Source organism: Rhinoderma darwinii, chromosome 2, assembly GCF_050947455.1.
Source record: "Rhinoderma darwinii isolate aRhiDar2 chromosome 2, aRhiDar2.hap1, whole genome shotgun sequence".
Classification (NCBI taxonomy): domain Eukaryota; kingdom Metazoa; phylum Chordata; class Amphibia; order Anura; family Rhinodermatidae; genus Rhinoderma; species Rhinoderma darwinii.
In genome coordinates, this window is record NC_134688.1 from 55,052,296 (window position 1) to 55,071,972 (window position 19,677).

General features: G+C 42.6%; 1 protein-coding gene across 4 annotated transcripts in view; it reads left to right on the top strand.

Moving 5' to 3' along the window:
* The window catches only part of SPATA13 (spermatogenesis associated 13), an 84,224-nt gene extending 65,495 nt beyond the window's left edge, over positions 1-18,729 (top strand). For all 4 annotated transcript variants that reach the window (XM_075851649.1, XM_075851648.1, XM_075851650.1 and 1 more), the window contains 2 exons: positions 10,496-10,570; positions 12,245-18,729. In XM_075851649.1, coding sequence (XP_075707764.1) covers positions 10,496-10,570; positions 12,245-12,426 — 257 coding nt within the window. In that variant the 3' untranslated portion in view covers positions 12,427-18,729. The remainder of the gene's footprint in view (positions 1-10,495; positions 10,571-12,244) is intronic.
* The last annotated feature ends 948 nt before the right edge of the window (positions 18,730-19,677 follow it).

The window sequence follows — 19,677 nt, forward strand, 5'->3', positions numbered from 1 at the left end:
TTGGAGCATACTATGCCAAGCAAGACTTTAGTAGGAATTGCCCCCGGACCCTGTTCAGTTACGTCAAAATGCTTGAATTGAAATTTGACACATACAATCAATGTAGGTTTTTAAAAAAAATCTAAATCTTCAAAACAGTGGCGTAACTACCGCTATAGCAGCCGTAGAGGCAGCATGAGGGGGCCCGTGCCACCCACCGGCACACAGGGGTGAACCTAGCCCGTCTGCCGCCTGAGGCAAACTATAAAAAGGCGCCCCCCCAAATCTATCAGTTTTCTCATTCCTAGCTGTACACATCAAACACGCAATATATACATTTTTTAAATAGGAAAACATTTGATGTTTATTTGTTAGGCCCTGTTCACACAGAGTATTTTGACGAGTTTTTGGGCACGGAAGCCGCTCCGCAAAACTCGTCAAAAACCGGCCGAAAATGCCTCCCGAGAAAGAAGGGACATGCCCTATCTTCGCACGTTTACGCCTCTGACCTCCTATTGACATCAATGGGAGGCAGAGAAAGGGTATTTCGCAGAGTTTTTTGCCCATAGCACTCAATGGCCGTGAGCGAAAAACGCTGTGAAAATCGCGGCAAACGACGTGCAGGAAGGACAAAATCTGCCTCAAAATCCCAAACAGAATTTTGAGGCAGAATGTTCCTCCTGCAAAAAACTCAGTGTGAACATAGCCTTAGGCTATGTTCACACTGAGTATTTTGCCGAGTTTTTTGACGCGGAAACCGCGGAAATCGCAAAAACGGCCCGAAAATGCCTCCCATTGATTTCAATGGGAGGTGTCGTCGTCTTTTTCCCGCGAGCAGTATAACTGCCTCGCGGGAAAAAGAAGCGACATGCCCTATCTTCGGGAGCTTCCGCCTCTGACCTCCCATTGACTTCAATGGGAGGCAGAGAAAGCGTATTTCACGGTGTTTTATGCCCGCGGCGCTCAATGGCCGCGGGCGAAAAACTCCGCGAAAATCGGCGTGCAGGGAGAGGAAAATCTGCCTCAAACTTCCAAACGGAATTTTGAAGCAGATATTCCTCCTGCAAAATACTCAGTGTGAACATAGCCTTAAAGTGCTGTTTGAAGTATGGAAAATATTTAAAGAATTATTCTTACTGCCTATCAGTGCAGTGCAAATAGTACAGTCTGCACTGCACGGCCCCATATCTCTCCTCGGCAGCCAGTCTCATTTGTTGTGTCACTCTCTGCAATTACATTCAGGCCAGTCCAGTTGTTTTGAAGCGGCACGTCCTGGGCTGGTTTCTTTGCTCTACCTGCTGTATTGTTGTGGTCTGCCTGTGCTGGCTCGATGCCAGTGGTGGATTAATATGATCTTAGGCCCTGGGCTGTAGACAAGTTATGTGCCCACAACCTACACGTAAGTATCACCTACATGTCAAAGTACATCACATGCCACTCTGCAGACTGTCTCTTAGCCTGATCATCTGCTGCCACACTCACACTTCCCCACAGCCCCCACCACAGTAATGTACATAGATTGTAAGACCAACATTACCAATAATACCCCATACTGTTACTGAATAATACCCCCATACTGTTACTGAATAATACCGCCACACCATAACCACATAGTGACTGAATAATATCCACATACTGTTACTGAATAATACCCCCATACTGTTACTGAATAATACCCCCATACTGTTACTGAATAATACCCCCATACTGTTACTGAATAATACCCCCATACTGTTACTGAATAATACCCCCACACCATAACCACATAGTGACTGAATAATATCCACATACTGTTACTGAATACCTCCATACTGTTACTGAATAATACCCCCATACTGTTACTGAATAATACCCCCATACTGTTACTGAATAATACCCCCATACTGTTACTGAATAATACCTCCATACTGTTACTGAATAATACCTCCATACTGTTACTGAATAATACCTCCATACTGTTACTGAATAATACCTCCATACTGTTACTGAATAATACCTCCATACTGTTACTGAATAATACCCCCATACTGTTACTGAATAATACCCCCATACTGTTACTGAATAATACCTCCATACTGTTACTGAATAATACCCCCATACTGTTACTGAATAATACCCCCATACTGTTACTGAATAATACCTCCATACTGTTACTGAATAATACCTCCATACTGTTACTGAATAATACCTCCATACTGTTACTGAATAATACCCCCATACTGTTACTGAATAATACCCGCATACTGTTACTGAATAATACCTCCATACAGTTACTGAATAATACCCCCATACTGTTACTGAATAATACCCCCATACTGTTACTGAATAATACCTCCATACTGTTACTGAATAATACCCCCATACTGTTACTGAATAATACCCCCATACTGTTACTGAATAATACCTCCATACTGTTACTGAATAATACCCCCATACTGTTACTGAATAATACCCCCATACTGTTACTGAATAATACCTCCATACTGTTACTGAATAATACCTCCATACTGTTACTGAATAATACCTCCATACTGTTACTGAATAATACCCCCATACTGTTACTGAATAATACCCGCATACTGTTACTGAATAATACCTCCATACAGTTACTGAATAATACCCCCATACTGTTACTGAATAATACCTCCATACTGTTACTGAATAATACCCCCATACTGTTACTGAATAATACCCCCATACTGTTACTGAATAATACCCCCATACTGTTACTGAATAATACCCCCATACTGTTACTGAATAATACCCCCATACTGTTACTGAATAATACCTCCATACTGTTACTGAATAATACCTCCATACTGTTACTGAATAATACCTCCATACTGTTACTGAATAATACCTCCATACTGATACTGAATAATACCTCCATACTGTTACTGAATAATACCTCCATACTGTTACTGAATAATACCTCCATACTGTTACTGAATAATACCCCCATACTGTTACTGAATAATACCTCCATACTGTTACTGAATAATACCTCCATACTGTTACTGAATAATACCTCCATACTGTTACTGAATAATACCTCCATACTGTTACTGAATAATACCCCCATACTGTTACTGAATAATACCCCCATACTGTTACTGAATAATACTGCCACACCATAACCAGTGACTGAATAATACCCCCATACTGTTACTGAATAATACCCCATACTGTTACTGAATAATACCTCCATACTGTTACTGAATAATACCTCCATACTGTTACTGAATAATACCTCCATACTGTTACTGAATAATACCTCTATACTGTTACTGAATAATACCCCCATACTGTTACTGAATAATACCCCATACTGTTACTGAATAATACCTCCATACTGTTACTGAATAATACCTCCATACTGTTACTGAATAATACCTCCATACTGTTACTGAATAATACCCCCATACTGATACTGAATAATACCCCCATACTGTTACTGAATAATACCCCCATACTGTTACTGAATAATACCCCCATACTGTTACTGAATAATACCCCCATACTGATACTGAATAATACCCGCATACTGTTACTGACTAATACCTCCATACTGTTACTGAATAATACCTCCATACTGTTACTGAATAATACCCCCATACTGTTACTGAATAATACCTCCATACTGTTACTGAATAATACCTCCATACTGTTACTGAATAATACCCCCATACTGTTACTGAATAATACCCCCATACTGTTACTGAATAAAACTACCAAACCATGATCACATATTACTAGAAAAAACCCGCCATACTGTTAGTGAATAAATCACACTATATATAGACCAATATTACCACCATATAGTGACCTTATAGAGGTAAATGCCAGTTATACACAAGATATCTGCAGGCCATATAAGTGATTACAGTATAGTTATATTGAGTGTCTATTGTGGCAAATTTGTAAGTTTTTTTAAAATGTTTATACTTTTTTTTGGTAGGTTCCGCTGGAGCGTTTGGACTACGTCGTAGATTCATTGGACTACTCCGATGATCTACTTTAAAAAAAAAAAAAAAAATGGTGAAAGAGGGTTGCATTGGGGAGTTTAGATTTCAATAAAAGTTTTTCTTGTCTGTTTTTTTTAATACTTTATTATGGCCTTAGTAATGGCTGCTGTCTGATTGAGAGCGTCCATTACTAAGAAGGGGCTTAGTAATAGCCAGTAAAAAGGATATCACTAACCCCTATTATTACCCCGGTTCTCACTGCCGCGAGGGGAGTACGATCCAGTACCCGACCATCTGAAGCGACGGTAAGGCAGCAGGGAGGTTACAGGCTGGTTTTACCAGGCTGGGAAGGGATAAAAAACGTGGCCCTTCCCACCCTGGGGATGCTAGGCTGCAGCTGCTTTATTGTATCTGGCTGTGAAAAATAGCGGGAACCCCACGTCTTTTAAAAAAAATAAATAGAAAAAAAATTACGTGAGATCCCCTCCATTTTTCATAACCAGCCAGATACAATAAAGCAGCAGCAGCAGCCTAGCATCACCAGGGTGGAAAGGGCCATGGTTTTTGGCCATTCCGAGCCTGATATTACCAGCCTGCGGCCACCCCAGTACCCGCCCTTCTCTTCAGACAGTCGGGTGCTGGATCGTACCCAGCTCTTCCCGGTACTCCTGGTGGCGGTGGGTACCGGGGTAATAATAGGGGTTAGTGATATCCTTATTACTGGCTAACACTAAGCCCCTTCTTAGTAATGGACGCTCTCAATCAGACAGCAGCCATTACTAAGGCGGTAATGAAGTATTAAAAAACAGAGACATAAAGACATTTATTTTATTGAAATGACAACTCTTCCACACAATCCACTTTAACCATTTTATTTAAAAAAAAAAGAAATAAAGCTTAAATCAGCGAAGTAGTCCAACGAATATACGACGTAGTCCAAATGGTCCAGCGGAACCTACAAAACAAAAATTAGCAGTATGAAAAATAAAAATAAAGTTGGCTGCCCCCACAGACGTACAAACATATGAATAAATAGCTACCTTCGGAAACATATTAAAATACTTCGAAAAATTAGGCCCATAAAATAAAACATAAATAAAAAAATAATAATTAGAACACCTTTCTTTTAAAGAGAACCTTTCACCTCCCCATACATGTACAGCTGAGTGCAGCATGTAATGGGGAGGGCCGCACAAACTCTGGGGCACTTTACATATTTTTCCTAGCCTCCTTCGTTATTTAGATATCAGTGCTGTAATATTTGGCGCCCGATATTTAAATAACCCCATGAACTGTCAGTGGGGAGGTAATTGGCAAGGGGGCGTGTAACATCGCCATGACACTGTCCAATCAGCTACGGTCAGCGTTACAGCAAGAGCTGGAGAGAGCGCGTGCGCGCAGCTCCGCCACTACTAAGGAACACAAGAGGAGAAGAAGAGTGTGAATTCTTCTTCTTCTGTTCCATGGCATCGGAGCTGTGCGCGCACGCACGCTCTCACTCTTTAGCTCTCGGCAGACAAGGACGACAAGACTGATCTCTCACCTGAGATCACAGTCTTGTACTTGCCTGCCGAGAGCTGAAGAGTGAGAGCGTGCGCGCGCACATGATCTCCTCTCTCCAGCTCATGCTGTTGACATTGTCCGTAGCGGATTGTGGCACAGCGATGTTACACGTCCCCTTGCCAATTACCGCCCCATTGGCAGTTTATGGTGTTATTTAAATATCGGGCGTCAAGTATTACAGCACCGATATCTAAGTAAGGAAAGAGGGTAGGAAATTTTTTTTCAAGTGCCCCAGAGTTTGTGCAGCCCTGACCATTACATGCTGCACTCAAATGCAAATCTGTGGGCAGGTGAAAGATTCTCTTTAAAGTGTAACAACTTTTTAAAAAACTTTTGACATGTCAGAAGTTTTGATCAGTGGGGTCCGAACACTGAGACCCCCCACTAGTTGCTAAAACGAAGCAGCAGAAGTGCTTGGGTGAACGGTGTGCTGCTTCAATTCTGTTTGGCTTTCCTTGGAGCAGCGTACGGGCTCAATAGAAAGTCTAGGAGTCCGTACACCGCTCACTCGGCTCAAAGTCGATCATAAATGAAGCGGCACATCGCTCACCCGAGCACTTCTGCTGCTTCTTTTTAGCGATCGGTGGGGGCCTCAGTGCACGGTCCCCCACCGATGAAAACTTCGGACATGTCACTATGATATATAAAGATATCTATTACTGCGATTGGTGCAAGTTTTAATTACTTTTTATTGAAAATGAATTGCACTTTTTGAGATACAGCTGTTTTGTATCCTGTATACAGAGCAGCTGTATATTGCGCTGAGACCTGAATCCATTAGGTCGCCTATTACCGATCACATCTAAGTTATGAACTTAGATGTGATTGGTAACAGCTCGATCCTGCAGGACCCGCTGACCTGACGGATACAGCGCTATATACGTTTATATAATATATTTATTTTAATTAGCGGGGGCAGGTTTATGGGGAAGGATTAGGGCCTGTTCACATCAGCGTTGGCTTTCCATTCTGGGGTTCCGTGGGAGGTTTCCGTCGGGTGAACCCCGCAACGGAAAGTCAAACTGAAACCACAGCTTCCGTTTCAGTCACCATTGAAATCAATGGTGACGGAAACATTGCTAATGGTTTCCGTTCATCACCATTCCGGCAGGTTTCCGTTTTTGTGACGGAATCAATAGTTGACTGCGCTAATGGTGACGGAAACGGGAGCTGTGGTTTCAGTTTGACTTTCCGTTGCGGGGTTACCTCCAACGGAACCCCAGAACGGAAAGCCAACGCTGATGTGAACAGGCCCTAAGGCTTCTTTCACACTAGCATTAATATACGTTTACCTCTCTTCCGTCAGAGGAAGAGAGGATCGATACGTTAAACGGAAAGCAACGGCTCCATTAGAATTACCATTGCTTTCAATGGTAATTCTTTTGTATCCGTTGCTTTCCGTTTGTCTCCGTTCGCTAAGTTTCCGTTTTTTTTAAAGGAAACAAAAGTGCAGTCTGCAGAACTTTTATTTCCGTTCAAAAGAACGGAAACCTAGCGAACGGAGACAAAGTCAGACGCTCAGACCCTCCCCCACCCACACTAATCGTTGCATTATAGTGATGTGAGGGCTCTATGGGGTGGATTATTCCAGCCCCATAGAGCCCTCTGCTGTCGGTAAAATGCCCAGACACCCCCTTGCAGTATACTCACGTCACGGGTCCCGGTCCCAGCAAGGCAGGAACTTACCTCGTGCTTCTGGTGCTGCTCCTCGCTCCTCCTGCAGACTTGCTCCTCTCTGGCTGCATGTGCTGTGTGCAGCGTCAGAGAGGAGGAGGAGTGTTACAGACGTTCGGCACATCTGCATGGCTCCTCCCCCCGGTCCAGTCCGTCCCGGGCTGAAAATGCCGCCCCCCCCCTTTGGGTAGGTGGTGCCGCCTGAGGCCGTCGGCTCACCTGGCCTCATGGCAGATGCGGCACTGCCGGCACGGCCCCCCCCATGGCCGGAGGCTCCGCTAGCAGCTGCTATGGCTGCTACAGTGTGACGCCACTGAAGGGGTTATTCCTACAAAAGACATGCATCTCCTATCCACAGGATAGGGGATGCATGTGTGATCGCTGGGACGCCCAGCGATAAGAAGAACGGGGGACCGAAAGTCCCCCGAAGTTCTCCATTACAGACCTCGGACTTCCGGGGTCTGTCTGCAGCTCCGTAGAAATGAATTGTGCACTGGTCGCGCTTGTGCGCATGCGTGACCAGCGCACCTTTCATTTTTATTGAACTGCGCAGACTCCGGAAGTCCGAGGTTTGTCATGGAGAACTTGGGGAGACTTTCGTTCCCCCCGTCCTCCTTATCGCTGCCAGCGATCACACATGTATTCCCTATCATGTGGATAGGGGATACATCTCTTTTGTAGGACAAACTATAAGCGTTTTTTTTTGGGGGGGGCTATGTGGCGTTATCTACAGGGGGGGTTCTGTATGGTGTTACCTAAAGGGGGGTCTGTATGACGTTATCTACGGGGTGGTCTGTATGGCGTTATCTACAGGGGGGTTGTATGGCGTTATCTACAGGGGGGACTATGTATGGCGTTATCTACAGGGGGGGGGACTATGTATGGCGTTATCTATAGGGGGGTTCTGTATGGCATTATCTACAGGGGGGTTTGTATGGCATTATCTATAGGGGGGTTCTGTATGGCATTATCTACAGGGTGGCTGTATGGCGTTATCTACAGGGGGATTGGGGCTGTAAGACGTTATCTACAGGGGGCTGTGTATGGTGCTATCTGTAGGGGGGTGCTGTGTGGTGGAATCTATAGGGAGGCACTATCTACAAGGGGGGGTTGTGTGATACCCAGCGGAGGGGGGGGCCCCAGTCAAAAGTTTGCTATGGGGCCCAGTCTTCCCTGCTTCAAATGATTGGTGTAGCCTAATCATTATTGGTCAATATATTCTACAATTGTTTAGTCCCTATGGAATGTTGATTTGTTGCTAAAGGAAAGTCCTGATACATATGTACACTAGTACATTTTACATGCTAAATTTCGAGGAATTTGACATTAAAGATTCACTACTGTCCCTAGAAGAATGTAATCACAGCCAAATTATAGGGAGGGCAAATAGGGTAATTGTCTTAGGACCTTTGCCACCATCTAGTAGACCTCAAGGGGCCTCCATATCCTAAAAATCTTTTAAACAACTCAATGTTATCAATTAAAAGTTTATTACCACACAATATTTTGCAGAAATATTGTTCAAAGTACGAGCCACTGCCCTCAGTGTGCCAAGGGTTTTTAGGAACAAGAGTCACCAGCACCAACATGGGCCACGTTTTGCGTTCTAGTACAATATTAACAACAGGTCACTGATGTCCATACAGCTGCAAAATAAAATGTAAAACGACACTACAATAATCACTCCTAATAAATAGGGAGAGACCTCCACCTAAAAACGGAGCGTTCTTCCCAACCAATATATTGGCCAGAATCCTTCGACGTTGAATGGTGGGGTTGCTGTTAGTTGTTGTGGTGGTTACTGTCTGATTTTGAGTTTTTTTTTACGGTTTTGATGATCAGAAACTGTGAGTGATTCCTAAAATATTTGATCTGTGTGAGTGAACATCTGCGGTCTCATTAGAAATGACCATGTAAGTGTGCATAAGCTCCTGAACATCTGTTGACTTGTATAGAAATGGAAAACTTTGCTTGGAATTGCTGGACTTTCACAAGTGTGATAAGACTGAATCACGTTTGACTTAAGCAGTAAAGTATACAGTATTGCAGTGTGGAGGGGTTCCCTTCCTGGAATGTTCTAACAGCCAGAATTTTTCCAAATGAAGCAACATTTAGTATTGGTCTCCTCCCACAATAATCTCTATATATACTGATATCAGATACTAGAAGGCATCATTTTGCCTGGATTCCACACATTACATTTGAGAACATGCCATCAAGTATTAGACCGCACTTGGCTACTCCTTATTTTCTCATCACTACTGGTAACTATAATCTTCTGCTCTTGACTTTTTACTGGGTTTGATGTCATATCTTGTGTTTTGATAACCGCAGGCTTAAAGGTATACTCTGGACACAACTGACACTGTGTTATGCCTACTGCAGGGCCTGAGGGGGTGGGGCATAAAGCACTTTCTTTGGTATCATTTAAATTCCTGTCATGCCCCACCCCCTCGGGTCCTGCACTAGACCTAACATAGTGTATCAGTTTTGCCCAACGTTTAAGTCGAGGTTACATGGCTTGAACCTGCCCGTCTTCCATAGCGTTACTGCATTTATAAATCTGATCTGTAGCTAGGGTTTTCTCCTGGGGCAAATATTTAGTTTGCTCTCTAAATACCCTCAACAAGGCAAATTGGATTGTTGGGGAAATATATGGAGATTGACATATAAAATGGTGTTACTGTGGATTGTTGATGTAGAGAGGGATGATGGATTGTGAGCTCTGTGAGACGGGGGTCCTCTTCGCTGTTTTATAATATTTGCCTTTTTGTGTATTAATTCACATCCCACAAAGCTTTATAATAATGTGACTAGCATTTTATTCCTGTATGCGGCTTGTTCTGAATCTGTACATCATCCTGTTGGTGATGTTGGATAGATTTATTATCCTCTATTTATATTATACGGACATATCCCATATACATATTCAGAGAATGCATTCAGGAGGGGCCTATAGGAAAATTAACTGGCACTGGACATATCCTCAGGGCTCATATTGACAGCGTTGGGGGAGTCGTATACTTTTACACGATCCTGAGCCGCTATGGTCCTGGGACAAAGGCTTGGAGTGGAGCTAGCCACCAAACAGCCCGTCGACGCCCCCCCCCCCCAAGTGAACCAGTGAAAAACAATCAAAAGGAAGACATACATAACCTATATATACATGTTTAAGCTGTAGGAGAAAGTGGCAATGTGAACAGTGTGTTACCAGGATGCCACATATTGTTCAACTATTGCTCCACATTTACACCTTGTAGTTGGGATAACCCTTATCTTCGTTCTTGAACAGATGTGTTTTGCCTTTTTATTAGGGATGGAAATATCAGAAGACCAAAAGAAACAAGCCATGAACAATGCAAAAAAGTCAAGGCAGGGGAAGATGAAAGGTGGGTGATTGGTTCTCTAGTCCAGACGAATAGTAAACTGGTATACCAAGGTCATTTCACTGGCACTGTGGTGTTGGCATAGTCATGTACCCCTTACGGCCCGGTACATGGGGGAAAAAATCTACTTTTCATTTAAATACAGTCTATTGTTCCCGGATTTCTGCCCTTTCCGGCTGGTGAGCGGTTGTCCTCATGCAATGAAAATACTTGTCATAATAGGAGTGGGATCTTTTTTAATTTTCTAACTACTTTATTTTGCATGTCTCCAATTCTGACAACCTGCCGAAACATTTCCATATTTGTGTGTAATAACAGCAGCGTTATATTTTCTATAAAGTTTTACTTTTAATTTGCTTTCCACTATGGATTTAGTGTTCATTTAACCCCTCAAAGGACTCCCCACCCCCCTCATATTTTTAATGGACCTGCACATACACGACATGCAACAAATGCACCAGACCTTGGTAAAGTATAATACTACTACTAGACGAGAGTAAATCAATATATGCTGGGAGACTGTCTCTGCCAGTGCAAAAATAATTAGGAACAGACTACCAGCATAGCGAAGGCCTGAGGCTGGATCTAACCCCAACAATGTGACATTCAGCGGTCATTTTTATAATTGACTTACCTAGCATTGCCATTGTCCATGTGTATGAGGGGTAACCCGCAGTTCATGGACAATTCCTCCTGTATTTTGTTACCAGGTAACATGAACTAATCACAAGTAGGACTCGGAAGTCCTTCATCCTGTCATTACCAGTATTAGTTCGATGAGCCGCGTGGCCGGTATCATGACTTCAGTGGCATAATACAGTATAGGACTTGTATACATCGAGCGAAACCAATCCCATCCTCAATAACTTTTATGATTTTATTTACTAGGCCTTTGCCTCACTCTTCTATGCCCGTACCCCCTGAACCCAATCCAGAAAATCTATACCCAGTAAAACTTTCATGTTACTATATTGCTACCTATCCAAATACCCATGCCACATCTGGATTTCTCATATTCGTTAGTTTACCTCCATTGAGTGGGTAGAAGGACTCTGAAAGTTAACAAATCCTTCAAGGACTACCTACATCCAAAAGATAAATGCATTCCACACTTCCATGATAATACATGGTCCTCATGTCAAGTTTCGGCAAGGATTGTACACTACGGAAATCTCATGGAGACTAAAGTAACTACCCTGAATGTAGGGGTTATAGTCAGCACGTCATAGTTTGACGCACAGTCGACTGCGCTATCGTTTCCGCCCAAAAAACAGAAACCTTACGGAAAGGAGACAAACGGAAAGCATTACCATTGAAATCAATAGTAATGCAAGTGGTAGCTATGGGTTCCTCTGACAGAACTCATTGACGGAAGGGTGACGCTGATGTGAACAGGCCTTTAGGAGAGCTGACCGATCCCCTTTAGATGGTTGTGTATTCTGGGCTGGGGTTGGCATACTCTTATTTTCTACTCCCCTTACAGCTGATGTACTCTCTGTATTGCCCAGTCTATACCATCATGGTCAATATATAGATAGGCGCGCTAGAATCCATATGAAGGTACAGATATCCAAGGAAGACCACATATACCTGCGGTTGAAATGTTCAGAAATATAATGTATTTCAAATTATTTTTTGTTATGAGGGACATGACTTCATCTCTGTCTTCTGCCACAGGTGTCACTTACAATGGAATTCCTGCAGTCCCTCCTCATCAAAACTTGCATCCCATCCACCAGCGGCACGTCACGGTGCCCACCAGCATCCCACAACAGCAGGTGTTTTCCCTTGCGGAACCCAAGAGAAAGACCTCTCCGTTCTGGAACACAATCACTAAGCTCACACCCTTCAAGAAGTGAGGAGCCCTGACATGAAGAACTACTGTTTGTATGTGAAGGACGCTTACAGTATTTCAAGATCAAAAGTTGTCACTTGTATTTCTAAGTAACTCAACTAGTGTTTTCCCAGAAGGTGAAAAAAAGAAGGAAACACAATAATGTGAAATTGTCAGAAAGCGGATCTGATACTGTGGGAGTATTGCCGTACAAAAGTACTTGCTGTTGATGACTATTTTATTTATTCCTGGACAGTTATGATTTTATGGAACATGGTCTTTAATATGTAAATATATCATTTTTTTTAATTCGTCTGGTTATAGTGAGAGACTTAGCTCTTTATAAGCTTCTTTCAGCCAGTTTGCCAAAAACATCAGGAAATAATCATGGCTGATGAGATGTTAGTGCTGACTGGTGGCCTTTGTCTTCTGATCAAGGAAGTGATGTTAATGAAGGAACCCAGACAACTGTCTGCTCAGAATATAGTGCCCACATAGGACCAGTCTATTTGCTTAGGTTGGTTCATTATGTTTCGTATTAGAATTTTGGGCATTTGGGAAATAGACGTTACTCTTTACAGCAGTCCATATTGCTGTACAAGTTTTTAATTATCTGACAAAGATGTAGAGCGGTCATACATGGGTATGTGTCTCAAGGGCAGTGGGGAATATATAGAGGTCATCACAGGGTGAAATGTTTTTAAGTTGATATCAATTTTCATATACACATTTAAGGAAAACAAAGATAAGGCAAGGTGAAAGTTTCCTTTAAGTATTTTATGCATATTTAAAAAACACTTCCACCCAAAATGTAAAAGTGACCAAATATTAGTAAATCAGGGCAGCAGCCAAGTTTGGATATAATAATAATAATTATTATTATTATTATTGGTTTTTGTTATACATTTTTTTTGTTTGACTTAGAAATATTAACATGTTTCTGTTCTGTTTTTTGTATTTTTTTACCGCAGTGGCATTTTGTACAAAACTGACAACAGGAAGTGCAGCCATATTGGTTTTTACTTATGAATGAACGGTCACTTTGTTATTGATTGAACATGTTGACCAATATGGCTGTTATAATTTTTTTTCAAAAAGGGCCACTGCGATTAAATCAAAAATTATTTTTTTTTTTACCAAACTTTGGCTTTAACTTGTTTTAATATATGGCCGTTGTGACGTTTTGAGTGGAAATCTTCATTAGGCTATGTTCACACAGAGTTTTTTGACAAGTTTTTTTTATGCGGAAAACGCGTCGCAAAACTCGTCATAAACGGCCTGAAAATGCCTCTCATTGATTTCAATGGGAGGCGGAGGCGTCTTTTTCCCGCAAGCGGTAAAACCTGCTCGCGGGAGAAAGAAGGGACATGCCTTATCTTCGGGCGTTTACGCCTCTGACCTCCCATTGACATCAATGGGAGGCAGAGAGAGCGTATTTCGCTGCGTTTTATGTCCGCGGCGCTCAATGGCCGCGGGTAAAAAATGCTGCGAAAATCGGCGTGCAGGGAGAGGGCTGTTCACACAGAGTTTTTTGACGAGTTTTTTGGGGCAGAAACCGCGCCCAAAAACTCCTCAAAAACCGCCCGAAAATGCCTCCCATTGATTTCAATGGGAGGCAGACGAGTTTTTTTACCACGAGTAAAAAAAACTCGTCGTGGTAAAAAGAAGCAACATGACCCATCTTGAGGCGGTTTCCGCCTCCAAAACCCCATTTCAATGAGTCAGAAAGAGGAAAAAAAAACCTTGACGAGTGTTTTGACGAGTTTTTGTCAAACCACTGTGCAAAAACCTACTGGAGCAGTTTTTGCAGGAGGAATTTTCCTCCTGCAAAAAACTCTGTGTGAATATAGCCTAAGTGTGTATCTATCTAGGAAAATAAATATTGGCACTCACCCAATGACGTTTTCTGTTAGTCTTTATTTCTTAGTAGAGAACGCGGGCAAAAAGAATGAGTACTATACAGGCTGCCTATGTAGTACTCACTGTTTTTACCTGCTTTTTCTACTAAGAAATAAAGCTTAAAAGAAGACTTCATTGGGCGTGTTCCACTCTTTTTTTTTTTTTTTTTCTTCCTCTGCTTGGCTGCACATACATCCATGGAGGAGATTAAGGCTCTGTTCACACTATGGTTATGGCTTCCATTATTACGAGAATTTTTGAAAATCTGAAACCTAACAGCAGTGTGAACAGAGCCCGACCTGAGATCGTATGTAAGAGAAGTGTAAGGGTATGTTCACACGCAGAGTCAAAATACGGAGTTGTTTTCAAGAGAAAACCGCTCCTGATTTTCAGAAGTTTTTTGTGCCACTCGCGATTTTCGTGGCGTTGTTTTACGGCCATTTTTGGAGCTTTTTTCAATAGTCTATGGAAAACTGCTCCAAAAAAGTCCCAAGAAGTGTCCTGCACTTCTTCTTCTTCGCGGCCGTATTTCGGGCGTTTACGGCCTGAAAAACGTCAGAAAATAGGCAGTGTGAGCATACCCTTATGATCTTTTAGATTATTCAACAGACTGTTTGTTTATTCTTATGCAATACAACTACACATCTCGGGAACCCCAGCTTCGTTACAGGATAAAGTAACTCAAAGGAAAAGAAGGGATGTAGATCAACAAGATATAGATTATACAGTTTATATTAATATTATTTATATTTATCAGGGTTTGACAAACCCAAGGAGTCAGGTAGACCATGCTCCCAGAAATGTTCTACTGGTGCGTACATTCATGCATAGTTTTCTATTGACTTCCATGACATGCATGGGGTGACGAATGTCAAGTTGGCTCCTAAGCTGTTCAGTATTTTGTCCATAGCTGCTTTAATGATTCTAATTATTTGTCTTAAACTATTAGTCAATTTGACATATATTTTTACCATAATGTTGACCAGTAGGATGTTTTCACACAGCTATAATGGGAGTGCATTTCAGTGTCCGGACCTCCCATGGTTTAACTGAATGTCTAAACCTGGCCATAACCTTGAGATGGCTGTTGGCCGAACGATTATTTGACCGACAACTATTTCTCCCGACTAGGAGGAAGAAGGAGTAAAGTCGCTGCCTGATTCCTCTGGTAGCGGATTTTCTATTTGCAAACTACAGGATTCGGCAAGTTGGAATTCGACCTGCCTGACCTTTCTCTTCCCCTGACATCTGTCGTCAAGGGGGGGGGGGGGTTGGGGGACTCCTCCATACACATTTGATGGTCGGCTGGTCCCGACATACATCTGATGTGTATGGCCAACCTAAGTTTGGTTCACTTGAGCCACAGGAGGTCCACCGTCCAGGTATTGTGGCTATGATAATACAGACACTAAAATGAGCCCCTATTACGGCCATGTGAAAGCGGCATTACAATTATAAACATGTAGAGAATAGGAGATTCTTATGGGACTATATACCTTAACAGATGATCTTCCTTGAAGAAAAAATGGCTGCCTTGATGAAATCATTGTATATCTCCAAATATTGCATTTAAAGCGAGTTCATCCCGTCACTAGACTTGTTATTTATTTTGTATAGCTAACCATACAGTTTTATTATTCTGTTCGGTCTATTTTTCATAATGAAAAAGCTGTTTTCCCAAACCAATAATGCGAGGAGGAGATTTTAATGATTTGCAGAAGGACCTTCTTATTCGGTTACAGGATTTCGTTCACGTGTGTTAGCACTGGAATGTGTTATTTTCAGTTCGGTGTTAATATGAAACCATGAACCAATTTTTAACTTGTTTGTACTGAACAGTAGTTTTTGTGACTCTTTCATGATGAACTTTATTTTACTGTTACATTTCGCTGGACTTTTGATGAAGTTCTGGTTGGAATATTTCATAAACATGTTAAAAATGACTTGTTATTTTAGAAAGCAACCTGCAAGTACTTGTGATGTGTGACTTTTTAAATTTATTTTTTTTTTTGCTAATATGTGTCTTACTTTATCTGCCATTCTGTCATGAAAACATGTGAACATTGGCATAAAGACCCAGAAAGACAAAAATTTTATATTTCTTTCAAGTAGGCTAATTTCCAAAGACCCTGTATTGTCTAAAATGAGACTCTCTACGGTAGCACACGGAGTAAGTAGGTCTTCCATGTGACACAGTATGGGCCTGTAGCAGGCTATGAGCAGTATATAGCAAATCAATACAATGTAGACGCTGAACGACTGTGTGCATGATGGCTTCTAGGGGTTGTCTTAGATTTAAAAAAAAAATAATTTAAAAGAAAACATCTACCTTTTTGTCGAAGGGTTGCGTCTGGTATTGTATCTCAGCCCCCTTCAAGTATATAAAGGTATTTTTAATATTCTTGCACTCTCATGACTAAGTAAAAAAAACAAACATTAGAACTTAGAACCAAACTCTGTTATGATCAGCGGGTTGTGGACCCACTGGGCTACTCCACCGGTTTGACTTAGGTCCACATCTAAGGGCGTTATCTAAATTGTCTCTCCGTTCTTCACTCTTTAACCCCCGTATGGGGATCTGGACTTCGCTGTGGGAAAACTACCAGGTCGCTACCTCTTAAGGTGGACCCGGTCTGAGTAGCGGCTGGCCCATTGGACCAGGATACAATGGTGTAGCACACCAAGGGTAAAGGCGCTGGCTGATGGTACCTTAACAGATGGAGGCGGTTTGGAAGACACAGTAATAGGTAGTAAGCTTCAGACTTGTCACAGGTAGTCGGATGCAGACTGGCAGTAGACAACGGGATGCAGACTGATGGAGGGTAACAGGATACGGACTGGTAGCAGGATACAGGCTGGTAGCGGATAGCTGAATATAGGCTGGTAGCGGACAGCTGGAAATGGGCTGAAAACAGAGAGCAGGTTAAGACTTGAATCAGGATGCAAACAAGAACCTTTTGCAGGACACAACTAGGTTTGCACCAAAGTTAACAATTTTCTGTTAATCCAAAACAGATCTTCCTGATAATATTAAAATTCCCCTTTGGATTAGACCGTAATAAGATTATTATTCCAAATTAACTAAGGGTTCTTAGTAAATGCCATCATTATTCATCCCATTTATAATACATAATACACAAATGAATGGCCAACTGAATCTAGTCCACTTGTATCAGATTAAATATGCAGCAATGTTATTGAGCCGGGCACAGTTGAGACGTCATGACCCCACAGCTCCATCTTGTCATGTTCTAATGCAGTCCCAGTACGATGTTGTACAGTATCTACACTTCTACCATCTGAAAGCGACTCTTTAAATATTTACGACTACAAAATTTTGACAGATTGTCGCTTAAAATTCATTCTTAAATGGACTTGTCAGCACAATGCAGACTCTATAATTAATAGACCAAATATGCGCAGCATTCTTACAGCAAAAAAAATTTGAGCCAAGTATTTACTTTGCTATAGAGCAGTGGTCCCCACAACCTTTTATACCTTGTGAGCCACATTAAATTTAGAGTAATGGACAAGAGCCACGTTTAACCCCTTCCCTACATTTGACGTATCCATACGCCAAAGTTGAGTGAACCCACTCCGTACGATGCCAGGGTCGGCTGTATGTTACAGCCGACACTTCAGAGTAACGAGCGGGATCGTGCTCTAGTACGATCCCGCTCGTTTAACTCGTTAAATGCCGCGGTCTATAGCGACCGCAGGATTTAAATCCTTAGAAAGAGGGGGACGACCCCCGCTAAAAGCTCATTCCGCCCTGCCCGCATCGCAACCCTAGGGCAAGCCACACAGCAGAGGCTTGTGAACCACATGTGTCTCCCAAGCCACTGGTTGGGGACCACTGCTATAGAGATACAGTGTGTAACAGTCATATGTAACATTGTGCATGCTCGGGAAATGTGGGACTGGCAAATGGACATCAAGGGGCCACAAAACAGAAGGACACTAAAGGGGCAATAAGTGGCAAATGGGCACAGAATTCAGTGCCTTCGTATGCATTTACCATTTGTTGCCCTTTTAAACCCTGTTCAGATTACGTGAAAAGCTATGTATACCTTTTAAAAAAAAATCTGTTTGTTTGGTACAACTTTATAATTACATTTAAGGCTTCGTTCACATCTGCGTCAGGGCTCCGTTCAGGCGTTCCATCTGAGCTTTCCGTCACAACGAAACCCTGACTGAAACAAACGGAAACCATAGGTTTCCGTTTGCATCACCATTGATTTCAATGCTGACGGATCCGGTGGAAATGCTTTCCGTTTGTCTCCGTTGTGCAAGGGTTCCGTCATTTTAACAGAATGCAAAGCGCAGTTGACTACAGTATTGATTCATTCAGGGTTCCGTTCTGATGGAAAGCTCAGATGGAACGCCTGAATGGAGCCCTGACGCACATGTGAACGGAGCCTTATTAAACTATTTTTACTTTTTGAGATACAGCTGCTTTGTATTATGTATACAGAGCAGCCATATCTAGCGCTGAGACCTGAGTCCGTCAGGTCAGTGGGACTGACGGGTTCAGTGTCAGTGGGTCCTGCGTGTCTCTGACAGTTCATGACTTAAATGTGATCGATAACAGGTGGATCCTGTGTGTCAGAGACCCAGGACCTGCTGACACTGAACCCGTCAGTCCCACTGACCTGACGGATTCAGGTCTCAGCGCTAGATACGGCTGCTCTGTATACAGAATACAAAGCAGCTGTATCTCAAAAAGTAAAAATTGTATTTCATAAAAAGTATTTTAGAAAGCTGCACAAAACACACTGACTGATTATTTAAAAAAACCAAAACGATTTTAAAGGTGTGCATAGCTTTAAAGCTGTTGTCCGGAATACAAATTAAACATTTTGTTGAAGCAGCAGGAGGAGTTAAAATAAAAGCTCTGCGCCTGACATCACTTTCTATATATGGACACAGTGGCGTAAGTAACGGGGCCCGCATCATGAGCCCCCCCCCACCCCCCCCCCCATGGCCAGAGGCTCCGCTAGCAGCCGCTATGGTTGCTACAGCGCGACGCCACTGAAGGGGTTGTTCCTACAAAAGATATGCATCCCCTGTCCACAGGATAGGGGATACATGTGGGATCGCTGGGACGACCAGCGATAAGGAGAACGGGGGACCGAAAGTCCCCCAAAGTTCTCCATGGCAAACCTCAGACTTCCGGGGTCTGTCGGCAGCTCCACAGAAATGAATTGTGCACCGGTTGCGTCTGTGCGCATGTGTGACCAGCGCTCTTTCATTTTTTTTGAACTGTGCAGACTCTGGAAGTCATGGAGAACTTCGGTGGACTTTCGTTCCCCTGTCCTCCTTATCACTGCGAGCGATCACACAAACGATAAGCCTTTTTTTGGGGGGGGTTGGGGGC